Source organism: Eucalyptus grandis, chromosome 4 (genome assembly GCF_016545825.1).
Source record: "Eucalyptus grandis isolate ANBG69807.140 chromosome 4, ASM1654582v1, whole genome shotgun sequence".
Classification (NCBI taxonomy): Eukaryota; Viridiplantae; Streptophyta; class Magnoliopsida; order Myrtales; family Myrtaceae; genus Eucalyptus; species Eucalyptus grandis.
In genome coordinates, this window is record NC_052615.1 from 31,193,680 (window position 1) to 31,210,140 (window position 16,461).

The window sequence follows — 16,461 nt, forward strand, 5'->3', positions numbered from 1 at the left end:
GTCGATTAGAAATGAAATGAGGAAATTGCCATGCAATGAATCATTTGCAAAAGAAAAAAAACTTTGGAGAATTTGCTTTCAATTCATGTCTAGGAAATTTGATCTTATTTGGGTGTCTATTTTTATTTTCCTAGTCCATTTTTAGGAAATGCCCATTTTGTACGAACTTTTTTATGAATAAATGAAAAGAATAGAAAAATTGATTAGATCATTGTCATGGATTTACTTTCTATTTACCCTCATGCTTATGTTCATGTTCATTTGAATTATGTGATTATGGAGCGATCCCGCTCACCCATCCGCTCACCCATCCGTTCACCCATCCGTTCATGATCGAGAGTTAAAATGACGAATTAAAAAAAGCTAATCTCGTCAAGCAAAAGTGTTACGATCTATCTTTGATGAGAAATTGCAACTCCAAGGAGAGAGCCAAGAAAACTTTTTTGAACCATCTCATTTTCTGAGGTAGCCGAATTTGATGTCATCATGAAGAGACTGGTTACATATCTAGAGGAAAAAATATCTCACCTGAAGGGTTCACATCACAAGATCAAAGAGGGTGAAGAACACATGCTTCATGATCCTAAGTAGTTCAATTTCCTCATTTAATTAGGGGCACGCATCTTCTCCCGCGTGGGAATTTTTATCGTTTTTTAAGGATTGATTTCAATTTCTTCTGTGCTTGAACATCACATTCCAATAAATGTAATTCGATTGATGAATATCAATAAAATTACAAGTTTTGTTTTGAGGACATGATAGGGTACACCAAACCAGCCTGGTGACGATATCCAACAATGAAAAGAAAATATCATCCATGGAAAAATTCTGAGGACTAGGTTTCTTCATACTTCCTCGTCAAAAAAAAAAAATCATTTTTGAAGCCATTTCCAAAAGCATGCATTAGGTTACCCTTGTTTGTTTTTCTAACTCATTTACTTCATGTCTCAGAGCATAACAGAGAGGCGTTTGAAAGTAACGCGTCAATTTTCAGTTATAGTGGGCCCATTGATTTGGGAACGTACATCCGAAGGAGAAATAGGCATGGGGGCAAATGATCATTTCCTAACTGATTGTGATGACATCTCCCAAGTGTGAAGAAGACATTAAACACTACTTATCCTCTTACTTGTCCCGAGCGATTTCCTTGCACATCAATAAGAAACTGCGGGCAAGTCAAAAGAAGATTATCTAGATTCCAAAGTTTGACGTGTGGCACATCTCATTACAATTTGTGTGAGATGTTGTTAAATTGTAGTGAGATGTTGTTAAATTGTAGTGAGATGTCGTTCTCGAAAGCCAAATGAAGTTTCTCATTTCCATGAGAGAATAATGGAAGAAGTCAAAAGAGGATCATCCATCTTGGATAAAATGGATACATTGCATTCATGAATATAATTAATTTTGGAATTGACACTCTATTTTTTTTTTTTTGGTAAAAGGTAATTATATAGAAAGAGAAAGGCCAATACAAAAGATCGGAACCATAACCTACACTCTAAAACGAAGAGTGAAGGGGATCCGATGTAAAAGAGAACAAGAAGAAACAAGAAAACAAACAACCAGCAAACCGACAGGACACCATACAGCAACGACGACCCTCCGAATTCAGCAAGAAGGCAAAGAACGGAGAACGAAAGGCAAAGCGAGTGGCTGGACGATTAGTGAGTAGAGAATACCACCGGATCGAATCCCCAACATCTTTGGAGCCTTTGATTCCTTGGAGAAGGCGGGACCTTGGAGAAGGAGATAGCTTTGTCCCTGACCGCCTTAATAAGATGATTTTTAAGGGCAGGGATAGCTATCGCCTCACCCCGGAAGATGGCAGCATTCCTCATCTTCCAGATCATATGACATAAGGCCTCAAAGGAGAACCGAACCATCCTGTGATAGAAGTCCTTACCACTAAAAAACTTCGTAGCCCAGGTAAGCAGCTCCTTCCGGGTTCTCGTTCTTCCGGGGGATGTTGCACTGCGGCCCAAAAGAAGGCCGAGAGAAGCCAAGGTGCGACACCCAAAGAAGAGATGATCAACAGAGTCCGGGTCTTCATTGCAGAAGGCGCAAACACAATAATCAATTCTGCCATAAGAAAGGAGCATCGACTGAGTGGGGAGGCGGCCTTTAGTTATAAGCCACAAAATAAATTGATAATGAGGCGCAAGGGCATTATCCCAAACTAGGGAGGCCCATTGGACCGGATTCCTCTTAGTCCTGATGGATTCCCAAGCCGAGGCAACCGAGTATACACCCGAGGAGTCACAGCTCCAAATGAATTTGTCCTGCACAGATGATAATAACGGCAAAGCAATTGACCAACTATCCAGAAGAGATCTAAGTGCTGCACCAATCGGAGTATAAAGATTAGCAACTACTTTGCAAAGTCCGGAAGGCCTATAGAATCCTAAACGATGAGGGAACAAAACCATCCGAGGGCCACACGGTAACCAATAGTCATGCCATAGTGAGATAGAATACCCATTGCCAAAGACTCACCTGAACGATGAGCGGAAGTAGGGTCTGAGCTGCAAAAACTTCTTCCACATCCAGGAGCAAGTCCTTGGCCCTGCTTAATATTCTAGATGCCTAGGGAATTGACACTCTGTTCTTTTCCTTGTAGATGACGAATTAGAGCACTGCAGATTCTAGTAGTGACATGACTGGGATAAGATCTCAATCTGAGCCAAAATGGATATGCAATTTGAATTTACTTTGATGTTACATAGTATCATATTCATGCACATTCTCTTGTGCAGGGGCAAACACGGATTTTCACTTTTGATTAATAGAGACAATTCAAGGACATCAATTACTGAGACAATCCCTTCGTGGAGCAATCCCCTGAATGAATGCCCTTCATGGAGCAATCCCCTGGATGAATGCTTAAAACCATATTTTGAGTGCAATAAATTGTTTGTTTTGAAGTCACAAACTCTTTTCATGCTTAAAGTTGCTAGACTCTTTTGAAAAGAGAATTTTCATATTTATTTAGCTCACCAATTTCATGTGGAGATTTGTCAAGATAGACAACTCAATGGAGTGACATCAATGTTTAAGAATGCTGAATGAGACGTATCAAGATGATGAAAGGCAAGCATGATCCTATACATAGTCCTTTACTTATACACTTGTGAGATGAGTGTAGGAAGTTCCATATCTGAAAGGTAAAGAGTTCTCTCGCAAAAGGTATGATGACCAAAATGATGATGGGCAATTCATTTTTCTATCCCAAACACAATAGGCAATCCATTACTTAACCCTTTTGAGCCTCATACACTTTTGAAGATTTCTTTTTTATTATCCCTGTCAAGAACCACTCCACATCGGGGCAATGGAGGGTAAGATAGCACCATAATGTAAAGAAAATGGATTGAAATTTTCTTGCTCTCACTTGCATCAATCTTCTAGTCATGCTATTACATTGAATTCATGTGGTAATTTAAGTGCCTTACGATGACGAAGAACATTTCTTTTTTTATCATAAACACTTATATCTTTTGCATAACCCACTTGAGCTTGCAATTTCATTTCTTTTAAACCCAGTTGATGATCATCCCCCACACTGGGGCAAGGCAAAAGACAGATGAAGACCCTTGAAAGTTCAAGTGTCATTCAAAGTGTAATTGCTTGACGCATGCATTATGTGCAAGAAGTGAAATCAAAATAGAACTAAGGGGTATGAAAAAGCAGTAAGCCTGGTAAAAGTAAGGCCAACTCCCATGAAAAAAGAGTGAAGAAAAAATGAATAAGAACTAGGGGCATGAAAAAGCGGTGTATCTGGTAAAAGTAAGGCCAATACCCATAGATAAAAAAAGAAAGTCAAGATAGGTGACTGTCAATTGCAAGAATGGAGCAATACTTAAAGAACTCAAATATTGAGTTTTTATAATTAATGGGGCACTTCATGAAGACAATCCCCGATGGTGAAAAAGAAAACTGGTGCCAATGCCAAGATGATAATCAACTTTCATCCTTTATACACATTTTGGACCTAATGATCATTCATTTTTCAACCCATGAACCCAGCCTACGTTACGTCCCTTACAAAGTTTCTTCAAATTAGGGCACTTGAATTAACATAGGAGTTCATATGTTTATAAGCATCGCTCAAAGAAATGCGAGCAAAATTATTTTTTTCTCATTTTGCAGGGTTCTTAACTTGTAAACTTGGAGATGATTATAGAATTGTTCTTTCAATTGCCTTGACTCGAAGAGTCCATTTGTTAAGCCGTTGACCAAGCCCACATTATGGTCCCTGTCAAAGACCTCTCAGATTGGTAAGATTGTATTGCTTGCGAGAATACTCGGACCCATGTCAATATGGTGAGATTGAGTGATTCTCATAAAATAGCCTTCTAAATGAGGGTGAGTGAAAGTCCGTCATTTAGTATTCTTAGGAAATCCATGTCACGAGTGAAAATTGTCTTGAACAATGAATCTCTCTAGTGGAAATTTGGGTGATGCAAAAGTTATTATGCATGGACCTTGATTGAATTGATAAAAACTTCAGTAGATTTTGAAGTGTGCATTACAAAATAGTCTTAATTGCTTATTTCCTTGGTAAATGCATTTTTGCTCTAAATCATGTCTGATAGGTAATGCTTTCTCAAAGACCCAAGAGCTCTTGACATTCAGGTTCCTTTGAGAATGTCTCGTGATATTAGGAGATGAGAAGCCTTCACGAACATTCAAGGTGCATCCTTGATGTTCCAAAATTTATTTCTATCAGGAGGTGAGAGACCTCCACAGGATACCTAAATTTTAGAAGATATATCCCCAATAATCAGAGATATCACCAGGTAAGTATATCTCTACCCATACTTTAAATACTTGTCATTGTGCAGGTATTCTCACTCAAGTGCATTGACACTTGACTTGGTCAAGCTGTCCCTTTATATTGACCAGGCGTGCTTTCATAGCTCACATTCCTTTTCATCGACCCGGCGTGCTTCCGTAGCCCGGTGTCCATTTATATTGACCTGGCGTGCTTTTGTAGCTCAGTGTCCATTTTCATTGACTCGGCGTGCTTCCGTAGCCCGGTGTCCTTTTATCGACCTGGTGTGCTTCCGTAGCCCGGTGTTCATTTATATTGATTTGGCGTGCTTTCGTAGCCAGGTTCCCTTTTATCGAACTGGCGTGCTTCCATAGACCGGTTTTCTTTCATCGACCTGGCGTGCTTTCGTAGCCTAGAGTCCTTTACACCGACACTCAGTTGAGTTGTCTTCAAAAAATTTTCTTCAAATTCAGTATGATTAAGGTGACCGAAGAATGGTTTGAGTCCTAGTTAGACAATCTGTGTTGCAATGCTAAGCGATCGAAGAATGGTTCGGTATCTAGCGAAGCAAGATCTTTGTTTAGGCGATCGTAGAATGGTACGGGTCCTAAACAATATTTATTGCTCTAACAGGCAATCGTAGAATGGTACGGGTTCTGGAAAAGCAATTTCCTCATTCAGGCGACCGTAGAATAGTTCGGGTCCTGAAAAAATATTTTTTTGTCAAGGTGACCGTAGAATGGTACGAGTCCTAGATAACACATATTTCCTCATTCAGGCGACTGTAGAATGGTACGGGTTTTGAAAAATCAATTTTCTGTCAAGGCGACCGTCGAATGGTACGGGTCCTAGACACAACTAAATACTATCATACTAGGCGACCGTAGAATGTTATGGGTCTTGGGAAAACAGTCTCTTTGCAAAGTTATGTTACTATTCTGGACGACTGTAAAATGATACAGGTCCTAGACATATAACACAAACTATCTTGAATTACTCTATCCTCCTTGAAGGTAAGTTATTTCAGATAGGTGCATTTATCATTTGCATTTCCATGCATCATATATATTGCATTCAAAAATGGAATTCAATTTCCAACAAAAATCATTCAAGGCATGTGCATAGTCAAAATTTAAGTTTCAATTTGTCTTTGAAGGTAACTTCTTCGAGCTCACCTTCAAAGAGGGGCAGACCTTTTGACAAAAAAAGAAAAGAAGAAGAAGAAGCAAATCTCCTATGTAGAATTGTCAAACAAGAGGGTTGGGTTGAAAATGGTTTGATCCGCATTGACTAATTTATATTCATAGCATATTTAATGATCCATATTGAACCTGATCCAAAATCCATTTTAACCGACTTTTCTCTTTAAATTATTACTCTTTGAAGAATGGGTTGCTCCATATACTTGTCAAGTTAGTGAGGGAGCTTGGGAATCAAGTTATGGTCGGGACATGAAGGTGATGGGGAAAGTTTCGGTTTCCTCATAAGTGCAATTTGTCGTAGTAGTGTGATGTTGCGAGCCAAAAATTGAACAAAACCTAACAATGGCATAATTAGAGTGAATGAATGGAGGAGGTCGCAAGTCACAAAATCAAAGAGGAAGAGAGAAGAGACCAATGAAGAAGGAACAAAGTAAGCTAAGCCGAGCTATTTATTGAATGAAATCCATGTGGATGTTTAACCAAATCACTAAAACCTATTTATTATAAGGTTAATATATTGAAAAACTCTAAACTGGTACTCTTTTGACAAATTTATCATAAACCTGGTACGCTTATAATAAATTCATCTTTTATTAGTTTCCGTTAAATTTTTTCATCAAATTACTGAGTTAAATGACACGTGACAATGAAGTAGTATACTAGTTTTGGATTTTATTATCTCCTTGTTATAGTTATATCACTTTTGTGATTTTTGTATTATTTATTCAATTTAACATGTACAAGATATTTGTCACAAATATATCAATTTGATGTTTGTAGCGATCGAACAAATTAGTTTGAATAAATTTATCATAAGCATACTACTTTCAGATTTTTTTATGATTACTTGTGATAAATTTATTATAAGAGCACTAGTTTGGAATTTTTCATGATAAAAAAAAATTAATTTAAAATAAATTTATCATAAAGTATCAATTTATGATTTTTTAAGGTATTAACCCTTTATTATAAGCTTTTAACGTGAAACGTCATTATAACCTATATCTTAAGTTTGACGTGGACCTTTTAATAAATGTGATTAAAAATCCGGGCACCCGATGTTAGGTCGTTGGAACAAGAAAAATTGAATGTCATTTTTCATAGTTCCTCCGTCGTCAACTTTATTTCCCCGTCCTTTCACCGACCCCCACAAGACTTGTGGGGGTCCTCTTTTCTATTATTTTTTAGTCTCTTTTGTTTTCATCTTTTTGTGTTTCTAGTTCCTCCGTCGCCAGCCGTCATTCCCCACGTCCTTTCCTTGCACCGATCCCATCAAGACTAGTCTGGTTTTCTTTTCTATTTTTTTAGTCTCTTGTTTTTTCATCTTTTAGCCTACAGAGTGTCACATCTAAACTATGTTCTGTCCAAATTTGTCTCCGAAATGACGTGACAATTCTACGTAGGAAATATCGCCGATATATAAGAGAATTGATAACTTTATTTTCAACGGAAGTGAGCTTACAAAAACTGCATCAAAATTTAATTATCAATAAAATCTAAAATCCTAATCAATTCAAATAGAACCAAATGTGCACAAAATATGTCAAAATTTAATTGACAGGACACTTAGGATATACAGTAAAGATACGCACCTGAATTTAATTGATAACAAGAATTTGAAAACTATAACTAAATGTGTAAGAATTGAAATATAACACATACATGGTGATCTTTTTATAGATGAACGTTGATATTTATAATCCTTGTGATATAACTATTTGGGAGAAGTCCTTGTGCAGTCATAGCCACTAACTACGCTTTCATATCTTTGAGAATCTTGAGCCCATATTCTCGTGATCTTATGATCTTGTCTTCAGGCGGATGCTCCCTTAAAATCGTGTTTTGATCCTTTGTGTCTATCTCGCCACATCCATTATTACTTTATGATTTACTCGACTTTGTTACTTTGTTCGCTCGTCATTTCAACTTCAAAATCAATAATTGCATTTTGATGCCCTCTAAGCATCCAGGCTTCTCTTGGTGTTTCAATTGGTAATCTATTGACATTTTTAATTGATATCTTCGTCGGATAACTCTATTACGACAATTGCCAACAATATGTCATTACGTGTTAACATTTGATTAATGGTCATCGATACTAATAGTATTCTTTTATGGTTGCCGACAGCGGCTCGTGTGCTTAATGATAATTTTTACTCTAATTGCAGGCCTATCCATATTGACGACCACGTGAATTTTTCCTGCAAATGGGTTGAAATGTAAACTTTTTGGACTTACCATATGATGCTGTCTACCCCCATACAAATTTATAGTGTTTGACCTGGAAAGTAACAAAGTAGGTCTCTTCCCAGCTTCTTGCATGGAAAACAATGTCCTCGCCCATAGATTAGCCAGCACTTCACATTGGTATATCTTCTTTCTCTTTTGCAGATTGTTCTGATGAAATGCTACCTCTTGAAACCAGGACAGCCTAGAAGAAGAAAAACTGCTACCTTCGGCCCCTCGTTTTCATGTCACAGAGAGAGAGAGAGAGAGAGAGAGGGTGTGGTTGGTGGTGGCTCGTGCTCTCCAGCTCTCGGCCAACTCACCTGTCTCGCCCGCCCCAGATTAGGTTGTGGTCATGGAAACGCCATAGGACGCCGACCGTCATGTCCATTTCGCTTCCCAAATTCAGTGGCCTCGCCATGATAGCGAAGCTCCGCATGGAAACGACGTGAGATTTAACGCATCCTGGTACCATCTCCGAGTGTTCTTTTCAGAGATTGACAAGGGAAACACGCCAGGCAAGGGCAATGCCCACAGCAGCCCATGCATCCATAATCAATCAATTTACCTAGGTTTTTAACTTGTAGGGCATGTGAACAAATGACCTATCCTCTTCTTATTTTCATCATACTCATTTTATTAGATAAAAAATGGTTGAGAGTTAAGTACAATCTATGAGCTCTTTATGCATCACATGAATCAAATGTGTATGTCCGCTCCCATAAAAGATGCATTGGATCTATGTTTATGGTTCGAAGGTACATGATCACTCTTCTATTGAAGTGCATGCCATGGAAATTGAAATTTTCGACACCATTGTTATCATTATTATTTAAAGTACGATGCATTTCAATAATCATTATCACGGAATGATGAAACAATAGGGCATGTGAACAACTGACCTATTCTCTTTTTATTTTCATCATACTTCATTTTATTAGATAAAAAACGTTGGAGAGTTAAGCACAATTTATGATCTCTTTATGCATCACATGAATTAAATATGTATGTCCGACCACATAAAAAATGGTCACATGAATTTAATGTGTATGTCCGCTCACATAAAAGATGGTCACATGAATTAAATGTGAGATGAAATGGTCTGGTCTATGTTCATGGTTCGAAATTTTCAGCACCATCGTTATCGTTATTATTCAGAGTATGACCCATTTCAATAATCGTATTCCTATCCTCTTTTTATTTTCATCATACTTCATTCCAGTAGATAAAGAATGGTCGAGAGTTAAGTACAATCTATGAGTTCTTTATGCGTCACATGAATTAAATTTGTATATCCACCCACGTAAAAGATGGTCACATGAATTTAATGTGTATGTCCACTCATAAAAGATGGTTACATGAATTAAATGTGAGATGAAGTTGTTTGGTCTATGTTCATGGTTCGAAGGTACGGGATCACTCTCCTATTGAAGTGCATGCCATGGAAAGCAAAATTTTCGACACCATCGTTATTGTTATTATTTAGAGTATGACCCATATGACCCATTTCTAATCATTGTTATATAGGGCATGTGAACAACTGACCTATCCTCTTTTTATTTTCATCATACTTCATTTTATTAGATAAAAAATTGTTGAGTGTTAAGTACAATCTGTGAGCTCTTTATGTGTCACATGAATTAAATGTGTATGTCCGCTCACCTAAAAGATGGTCAAATGAATTAAATGTGTATGTTAGCTACATAAAAGATGAAACGGTCTTATCTATATTCACGGTTTGAAAGTACATGATCACTCTTCTATTGAAGTGCATGCCACGGAAAGTGAATTTTTTGACACCATCATTATCGTTATTATTTAGAGTATAACCCATTTCAATAGTACAGTGCAAATAATGAAACAATATGACTTCATTTATTTTGCAAAAAATATATGATTTGGATAGCATTTCATACAAAAAAAAAAAATTGCTCATACCACTTGAAATGTTGAGGCAATTAAAAATGCTCTCACTATTTATAATAATTTATATCTAAATACTTTCGTGGACAATGAAAATATATTATTTTTAATTATTTTTATAAACGATGCAAGCAATCATATTTATTTCCGGCGAAATAAACTCACCGTTAATTTCTTGCACGCGCTTGTATTTGATTTTCAATATCATCGTTTCGTGAGAACATGAACAGCTTCTAGAAGAAGCTTCGGAGGACGGGCCTGCACTCGTTTGATCACTTCCCACGCTACGTACGAAATTGACAAGACTTGGATTGCTTCTGGCCGTGAGATGCTAATTCGGTGTCCTTAAAAATGAATACCAGCCCCGGAAGACTCTGGCATCTGGGAGATTTGCTGTTGGGCTATCCCGGGCTGTCAGCATGAAACTGAACAAGCGATGGGTTAGATGAAACGTGAATGTCACCTTGGTAGGTGGCTTCGCCTTCGTTGAATCTACAACAAGCGCCTTTTGCCTCTTTTGCGCCCGTTTCCTTTTTTCCATTTCTTGCGCATCATCTGCGGGTCTTAAAGTCAACAGTAAAAGAAAAATAAAAGAGAGAGAGAGAGACAGTAGGAAACGCGGTGCAATTCCGTTCACCGTGCTGTTCAAAACCTTATTCCTAGCAAGTTTGATCGACAAACTTTACTCGGATCATATCATATGCTCAGCGTTTCAAATATAAGATTGACCTCGCTTTGGTATTGTCAAGGAATATTGAGCCAAAAGCATTCTGAATACGGCATCAGCTACGCATCTACTAATCAAGACGACAGCGCGTGGATAATAAGAGGTTTTTCCTAGACTAATCTGTGCTTCAAACTGTCAAATCATGCGAATTCCTCATCGTTTCACCCTTTCTTGCTGGAAGGACGAAGAGTCATGCGGTGACGGTTAAGAGGGCGCTTCCCTCCCCATGCTTTCGACCTGCCATTCAGCTCACTCACCACAGTGTTGACCTTTGAAACTCTTAGAACGTTTGGGTCTGGTGCGAGGCATCACGTGTTCAACTTACCAGGAAATTAAACACGTAATTCCTCTCTCTATCTCGAAAGTATTTGGTGGCTCTTGCTTTCTCACGGTTCGCAAGAATTATCTGGACCCATCTCCTCTTTCTCGATTCCCTCAGATTTCGATTGGCATCCTCTATAAAAACCCCACGAGAAGTTGGAGCTGGACCATATCAGATTTGGCGTTTGCAACATTGTGTTTAGAGAAAGGAGAGAGAAGGCAAACACGCCCGTTTTCGTTTTACTAAGAGAAGATGGTGAGCGTTGTGGCTGGTAGAGTCGAGAGCTTGTCGAGCAGTGGCATTCAGTCGATCCCGCAGGAGTATGTGAGGCCGAAGGAGGAGCTCACAAGCATTGGCGACATCTTCGAGGAGGAGAAGAAGCATGAGGGCCCTCAGGTCCCAACCATCGACCTCGAGGACATAGCGTCTAAAGACCCCGTGGTGAGGGAGAGGTGCCACGAGGAGCTCAGGAAGGCTGCCACCGACTGGGGCGTCATGCACCTCGTCAACCATGGGATCCCCAACGACCTGATTGAGCGTGTCAAGAAGGCTGGCGAGGTGTTCTTCAACCTCCCGATCGAGGAGAAGGAGAAGCATGCCAACGACCAGGGCGCCGGGAAGATCCAGGGCTACGGGAGCAAGCTTGCAAACAATGCCAGCGGGCAGCTCGAGTGGGAGGACTACTTCTTCCACCTCGTTTACCCTGAGGACAAGCGTGACTTGTCCATCTGGCCCAAGCACCCGAGCGATTACACGTGAGCGAAGTCGAATCCTTTCATTTGCGCAAAAGGCAACACGCAGTTAGAATTCGTATTTAATTGAATGGTGACCTTGGTCATGAACAGGGGAAAATTCATGGTCCTTTCCATAATCACAAAATGTTGCTACCGCTGTCTTCATTGCTCTCCGGGTCCTTTTCAAGCTGTTTTTGCAAGCTTTAACTTGTTACTTGTTGCCTGTCAACGTGCAGAGCTGCGACGAGCGAGTACGCCAAGCTGCTGAGACAGCTCGCGACCAAGATCCTGTCAGCACTCTCAATCAGTCTAGGACTCGAAGAAGGGAGGTTGGAGAAGGAAGTCGGCGGGGTTGAGGAAATGCTGCTCCAGATGAAGATCAACTACTACCCGAAATGCCCCCAACCAGAGCTAGCCCTAGGAGTCGAGGCTCACACGGATGTGAGTGCCCTGACTTTTATCCTCCACAACATGGTCCCTGGACTTCAGCTCTTCTACGAGGGCAAGTGGGTCACGGCCAAATGTGTCCCCAACTCCATCATCATGCACATTGGGGACACCATTGAGATCCTGAGCAATCGCAAGTACAAGAGCATCCTCCACCGCGGGCTGGTCAACAAGGAGAAGGTGAGGATCTCGTGGGCCGTCTTCTGCGAGCCTCCAAAGGAGAAGATCATCCTCAAGCCGCTGCCTGAGATGGTGACTGAGGCAGAGCCTGCGCTGTTCCCTCCCCGCACATTTGCTCAGCACATCGAGCACAAGCTCTTCAGGAAGAACCAGGCCGCATCGAAATGATCGGCATTTGTTGGGCTCGTAATGATTTAGCTGCACTAGCTCGAAAGAAAACTTTTTTTAAGGTGTCTGTGAGTTGATTAAATGTGTTATGTGTCACTGTAGCAGGTGGGGGCTGATCTGGTCTTCTGACCTGATTGTGTTAAATAAGATTCATGCTATCTCATCTGTTTTTAGTACCACCTTGTCAACTATGGAAAATAAAAGGATTACCTTCCATCACACAGAGGAAAAGGGACCCTGTTTAACATAAAAATCAGATGCGACCTAACGGCCTTCAATCAATCATTACGCCAGAGCCTAAATCAGGCATCATCTCTCATGAAACCGCTACATGTTCCTCAAATTAGAGAATCACATGATTTTATCACCCAGAAAGTTGTATCAAGAATGACATTTACAGAAGATAGGGATTAAAAAGGAAAATCCAGCAATCCGTAAACCGTCGGTGACCATGTCACTCCTATTTAACGAAAGGCATGATGAATTGTCGTTTTACTGAGATTCTGGGAGAAGTTAAAGACATAAACTATATTGAACTCCCTTAACACACTCAATTGCAGTAAAAAACAAAGTGAACTCACTGTTGTGAACAGTAAATGGAAAAGGGAAACAAAAAGCTATAGCAGCATTTTCATAAAAGAAAATGGCTAAAAAGAACAGAAGAAAAGAGTCACCTGTATAATAAGCTTTCCACGAGGCTACGGACAACAAGTATTCCAACGTATAATTCAGATGTATCATCAAAAAAATATGTATCAACTCATGAGTGCTTCGTGGCACCTTGGGCCAACGATGGTTCTATCATGTGGAAACTTTAATGGAACTCTAGCTTTAGCTGGTCGTAATCAAGAAACCACCGGTCCCCCTCTTATTTTTTCTTTTTTCAGCAGAGCCTTAAATGCTTAGGAAGACTCGCTTTCGCTACGGTTCCGGTGGGTCCCCTCAACCAAGCCAATCTTAGGGAAAATGGAATTTCCGCAATGACTGCAAATCCCTTGCATTGTACATCCAGAATAGGCCCAAGAAAACATCATCCCAAACGGATATTTGACATATTCAATTAACAGAAACTGAATTTCCAAGAAATTGGTTGACAGACGGTATTTAGATAAAGATCCTATTTCCCATCGATGGCTTGCCATCGATGAAAAAGCATGATAGCCTTAAACAGCACACCCTTTGTTTCAAAAGAATATTGCTAGTTTATTCAAGCATATATAAATGGCAGTAACACTCCCATCAGCTGTTGACAACAAAACTGGGGCAAGAAAGAGCATTTCTTCATAATTGTGCTCATTACATTGCCCCATCATTCATATTGCACTAGTGACCTCAAAGGTTCATTTGAAAAGAAAGCTTTCAGGTTGCCGATTATGAGTTCCTGCACTCCTTCTAAAGATTCTGGGGTGAAGACGGCGCGATGTGGAGAGAGCACAACTTTGTCCATCACAAACAGCTCATCCGGCACCTTGGGCTCGTGCTCAAACACATCGAGGCCGGCCCCACCAATCTCACCTCGCACCAACCGCTGCACCAACTCTTTCTCATCCACCAGAGCCCCGCGCCCAACATTTATGATTATGCCTTCATTCCCAAGTGCCGACATTACATCCTTGTTGATTATGTGGCGAGTATCTTCTGTCAGCGCACAGCAGAGAACAAGAATGTTGCTATTTGCTGCAAGGTCATGGACATTTGCATAGTAAGTGTATGGAACGTGCAGTCTTTCTTTTCTTGAGTAGTAGGCAATGTTGCATCCAAAAGATGCCAGCCGTTTCGCAGTCTCGGAGCCAATACTTCCAAGCCCAACAATGCCAACCCTTTTTCCCCCTAACTGCAACGTTTGACATTCGGTTAGGACAACACCAGAAAATTTAATTTTGTGCAAAGCAATAAGAAGTCGTTGAGGAGTTGATGTGAGAGATGTTGCTATCACTTTCAGAACCAGTTGAAGGAACTTACACTCCTAACCATTCACGTGCTTTTCTATGCATCTATGTAATCATGTAGGCTACATTAAACATATAACGGCAATCATAGGATGTTGCAATGTCGAATCTGTATAATCTCACTTGGTGACTCAGTGTCCGTCAATCCCTTCTTCCTCGCATGTTTACATCCGATCCTTGTACTGATGACAAGTGAATAACATCTCAAGATCCAGTAAGGTCGCTAGTATATCGACAGTGCAAATATTCACCAGATATCACCACCATACAACTAGTGAAAACATGGCAGCTATAATATAGACCCACCTGTTTATTACAATCTTACAATTCAGGTCAGATACGTAATATAGCTCGAACTGTTTGGATAAAAATCTCAAACTTTCTCTAGATTATCCCCTCACATCCATTGAATCCCGATTTACTCACCTTAAACAGGCGCTATTTAGTGCTCTGCTCATCTAATCATGTCGAAACCGCCAAAGTGAAAAACGGTATCTTGATTAGATCACTCAATTAACATTCATATTGATGTGGGAAAAAAGTTCTCTGGCCGATGTATTTTGATTCCAGTCACTCTTTCATGTATGATGCCGAATTTAAACAAGTCCTTAACAAGATACGAGATTTGGACGATGGTTTTGTCAGTTACCATGCTAACTACTATGCAACTTATAGCAAACTTACCATTTCCAGATCGAGCAGAGTACTATCGTATTTGGAATGTGCAAGCCTCGAATTGCTAAAACTAAAGTTTAAAACGGACCACTCTGCAAAAAATCTAAAAAGTACGGACTCGGCATTCTGCCCAGCATCTCAGAAATTAACGATGGATAAGCTGACCGACCTTGAAACCGAGGGGGAGCTCCCCCTGGACCGGCCACGACCCGGCCCGGACGAACCGGTCGCCGTGCGAAACCCGTCGCATCACGTCGATCAGCAACCCCACCGCGTAGTCGGCCCCGTCCTCGCAGAACGCGGCGCTGGCGTTCGTGACGGCGATCCCGCGCCGGCGGCAGTAGGGGAGGTCCACGTGCTCGAGCCCCGCGCTGGAGACGACGACGAGCTCGAGGGAAGGGAGGAGGTCGAGGGTCTCGGCCTTGACGGGGAGGGCCGGGGAGAAGAGGCAGAGGAGGGCGCGGACGGCGCGGCAGCGGCTGGAGAGGAAGGAGCGGGCGGGCTCCGGCGAGTCGAGCGGGTCGAGGAGGCGGAAGTGGGCCCCGAGGCCGGCGGTGAAGGGGAGGGCGAGGGCGGAGGGGCGGAGGAGGAGGACCTCCGGGAGGAGGAGGACGCCGTCGTTCTGGGGGGAGCTGGCGTCCATCGTCGGATCGTTCGTTGACCGACGGTAGGTTGGGTGTGCGACCGACGGGCGATAATGCAAGTAAGGAAACGCGACTCGTAAGCAACAACCACCGGCTTGCTTATTTTTTATTATTATTGTTGTTTTGTCTGTACCAGATTTAATATTAGACAATTGTCCTTCTTACAAAAAAAAAGTTATTTTTATTCGACCGACGGGCGATAATGCCGTTAATGATCCACGTTGGATTTTTTGAGGTTGACATTCTTAAATTTACTAAGATAATATATGATGCTGCTGACGTAGCTGTGAAGACAAAAGGGAACTTTTTACGTCAGCGGTTCGTCATTTGTTTCTTGAACTCTTCTTTTTCATTGGTTTTGAATTGAACTAGAAGACGACGCGCGAGTGATCGCGTGCAAAAATAATAATAAATTTTACCAAACCAAATTACCAACAGGAGCTTCTCTTTTTCTGTATGAGTAATCAAATAATAAAAAAGAATAATGGCAATT

The 16,461-nt window shown here is 40.8% G+C and overlaps 2 protein-coding genes across 2 annotated transcripts; one reads left to right on the forward strand and one right to left on the reverse strand.

The window, feature by feature from the left end:
• The first annotated feature begins 11,264 nt into the window (after nucleotides 1–11,264).
• Nucleotides 11,265–12,919, forward strand: LOC104441822 (anthocyanin synthase). Its single transcript, XM_010055063.3, has 2 exons — nucleotides 11,265–11,926; nucleotides 12,142–12,919. Exons 1-2 carry the CDS (start codon nucleotides 11,424–11,426, stop codon nucleotides 12,698–12,700), a joined length of 1,062 nt encoding a protein of 353 aa, XP_010053365.2. The 5' UTR covers nucleotides 11,265–11,423; the 3' UTR covers nucleotides 12,701–12,919.
• An 811-nt stretch (nucleotides 12,920–13,730) lies between these two features.
• LOC104441823 (glyoxylate/hydroxypyruvate reductase HPR3) lies at nucleotides 13,731–16,071 on the reverse strand. The gene is made up of 2 exons (XM_010055064.3): nucleotides 15,494–16,071; nucleotides 13,731–14,534 (listed from the first exon to the last, which is right to left on the reverse strand). Exons 1-2 carry the CDS (start codon nucleotides 15,965–15,967, stop codon nucleotides 14,010–14,012), a joined length of 999 nt encoding a protein of 332 aa, XP_010053366.2. The 5' UTR covers nucleotides 15,968–16,071; the 3' UTR covers nucleotides 13,731–14,009.
• Between the last annotated feature and the right edge of the window lie 390 nt (nucleotides 16,072–16,461).

Bases quoted from the DNA above. Each gene is read 5' to 3' on its own strand.
- LOC104441822 (XM_010055063.3), top strand. From the start codon at position 11,424: ATGGTGAGCGTTGTGGCTGGTAGAGTCGAGAGCTTGTCGAGCAGTGGC. The intron at 11,927-12,141 runs GTGAGCGAAGTC...GTCAACGTGCAG, and splicing joins AAGCACCCGAGCGATTACAC to AGCTGCGACGAGCGAGTACG.
- LOC104441823 (XM_010055064.3), bottom strand. From the start codon at position 15,967: ATGGACGCCAGCTCCCCCCAGAACGACGGCGTCCTCCTCCTCCCGGAG. The intron at 14,535-15,493 runs GTCGGTCAGCTT...CAAACGTTGCAG, and splicing joins AGCTCCCCCTCGGTTTCAAG to TTAGGGGGAAAAAGGGTTGG.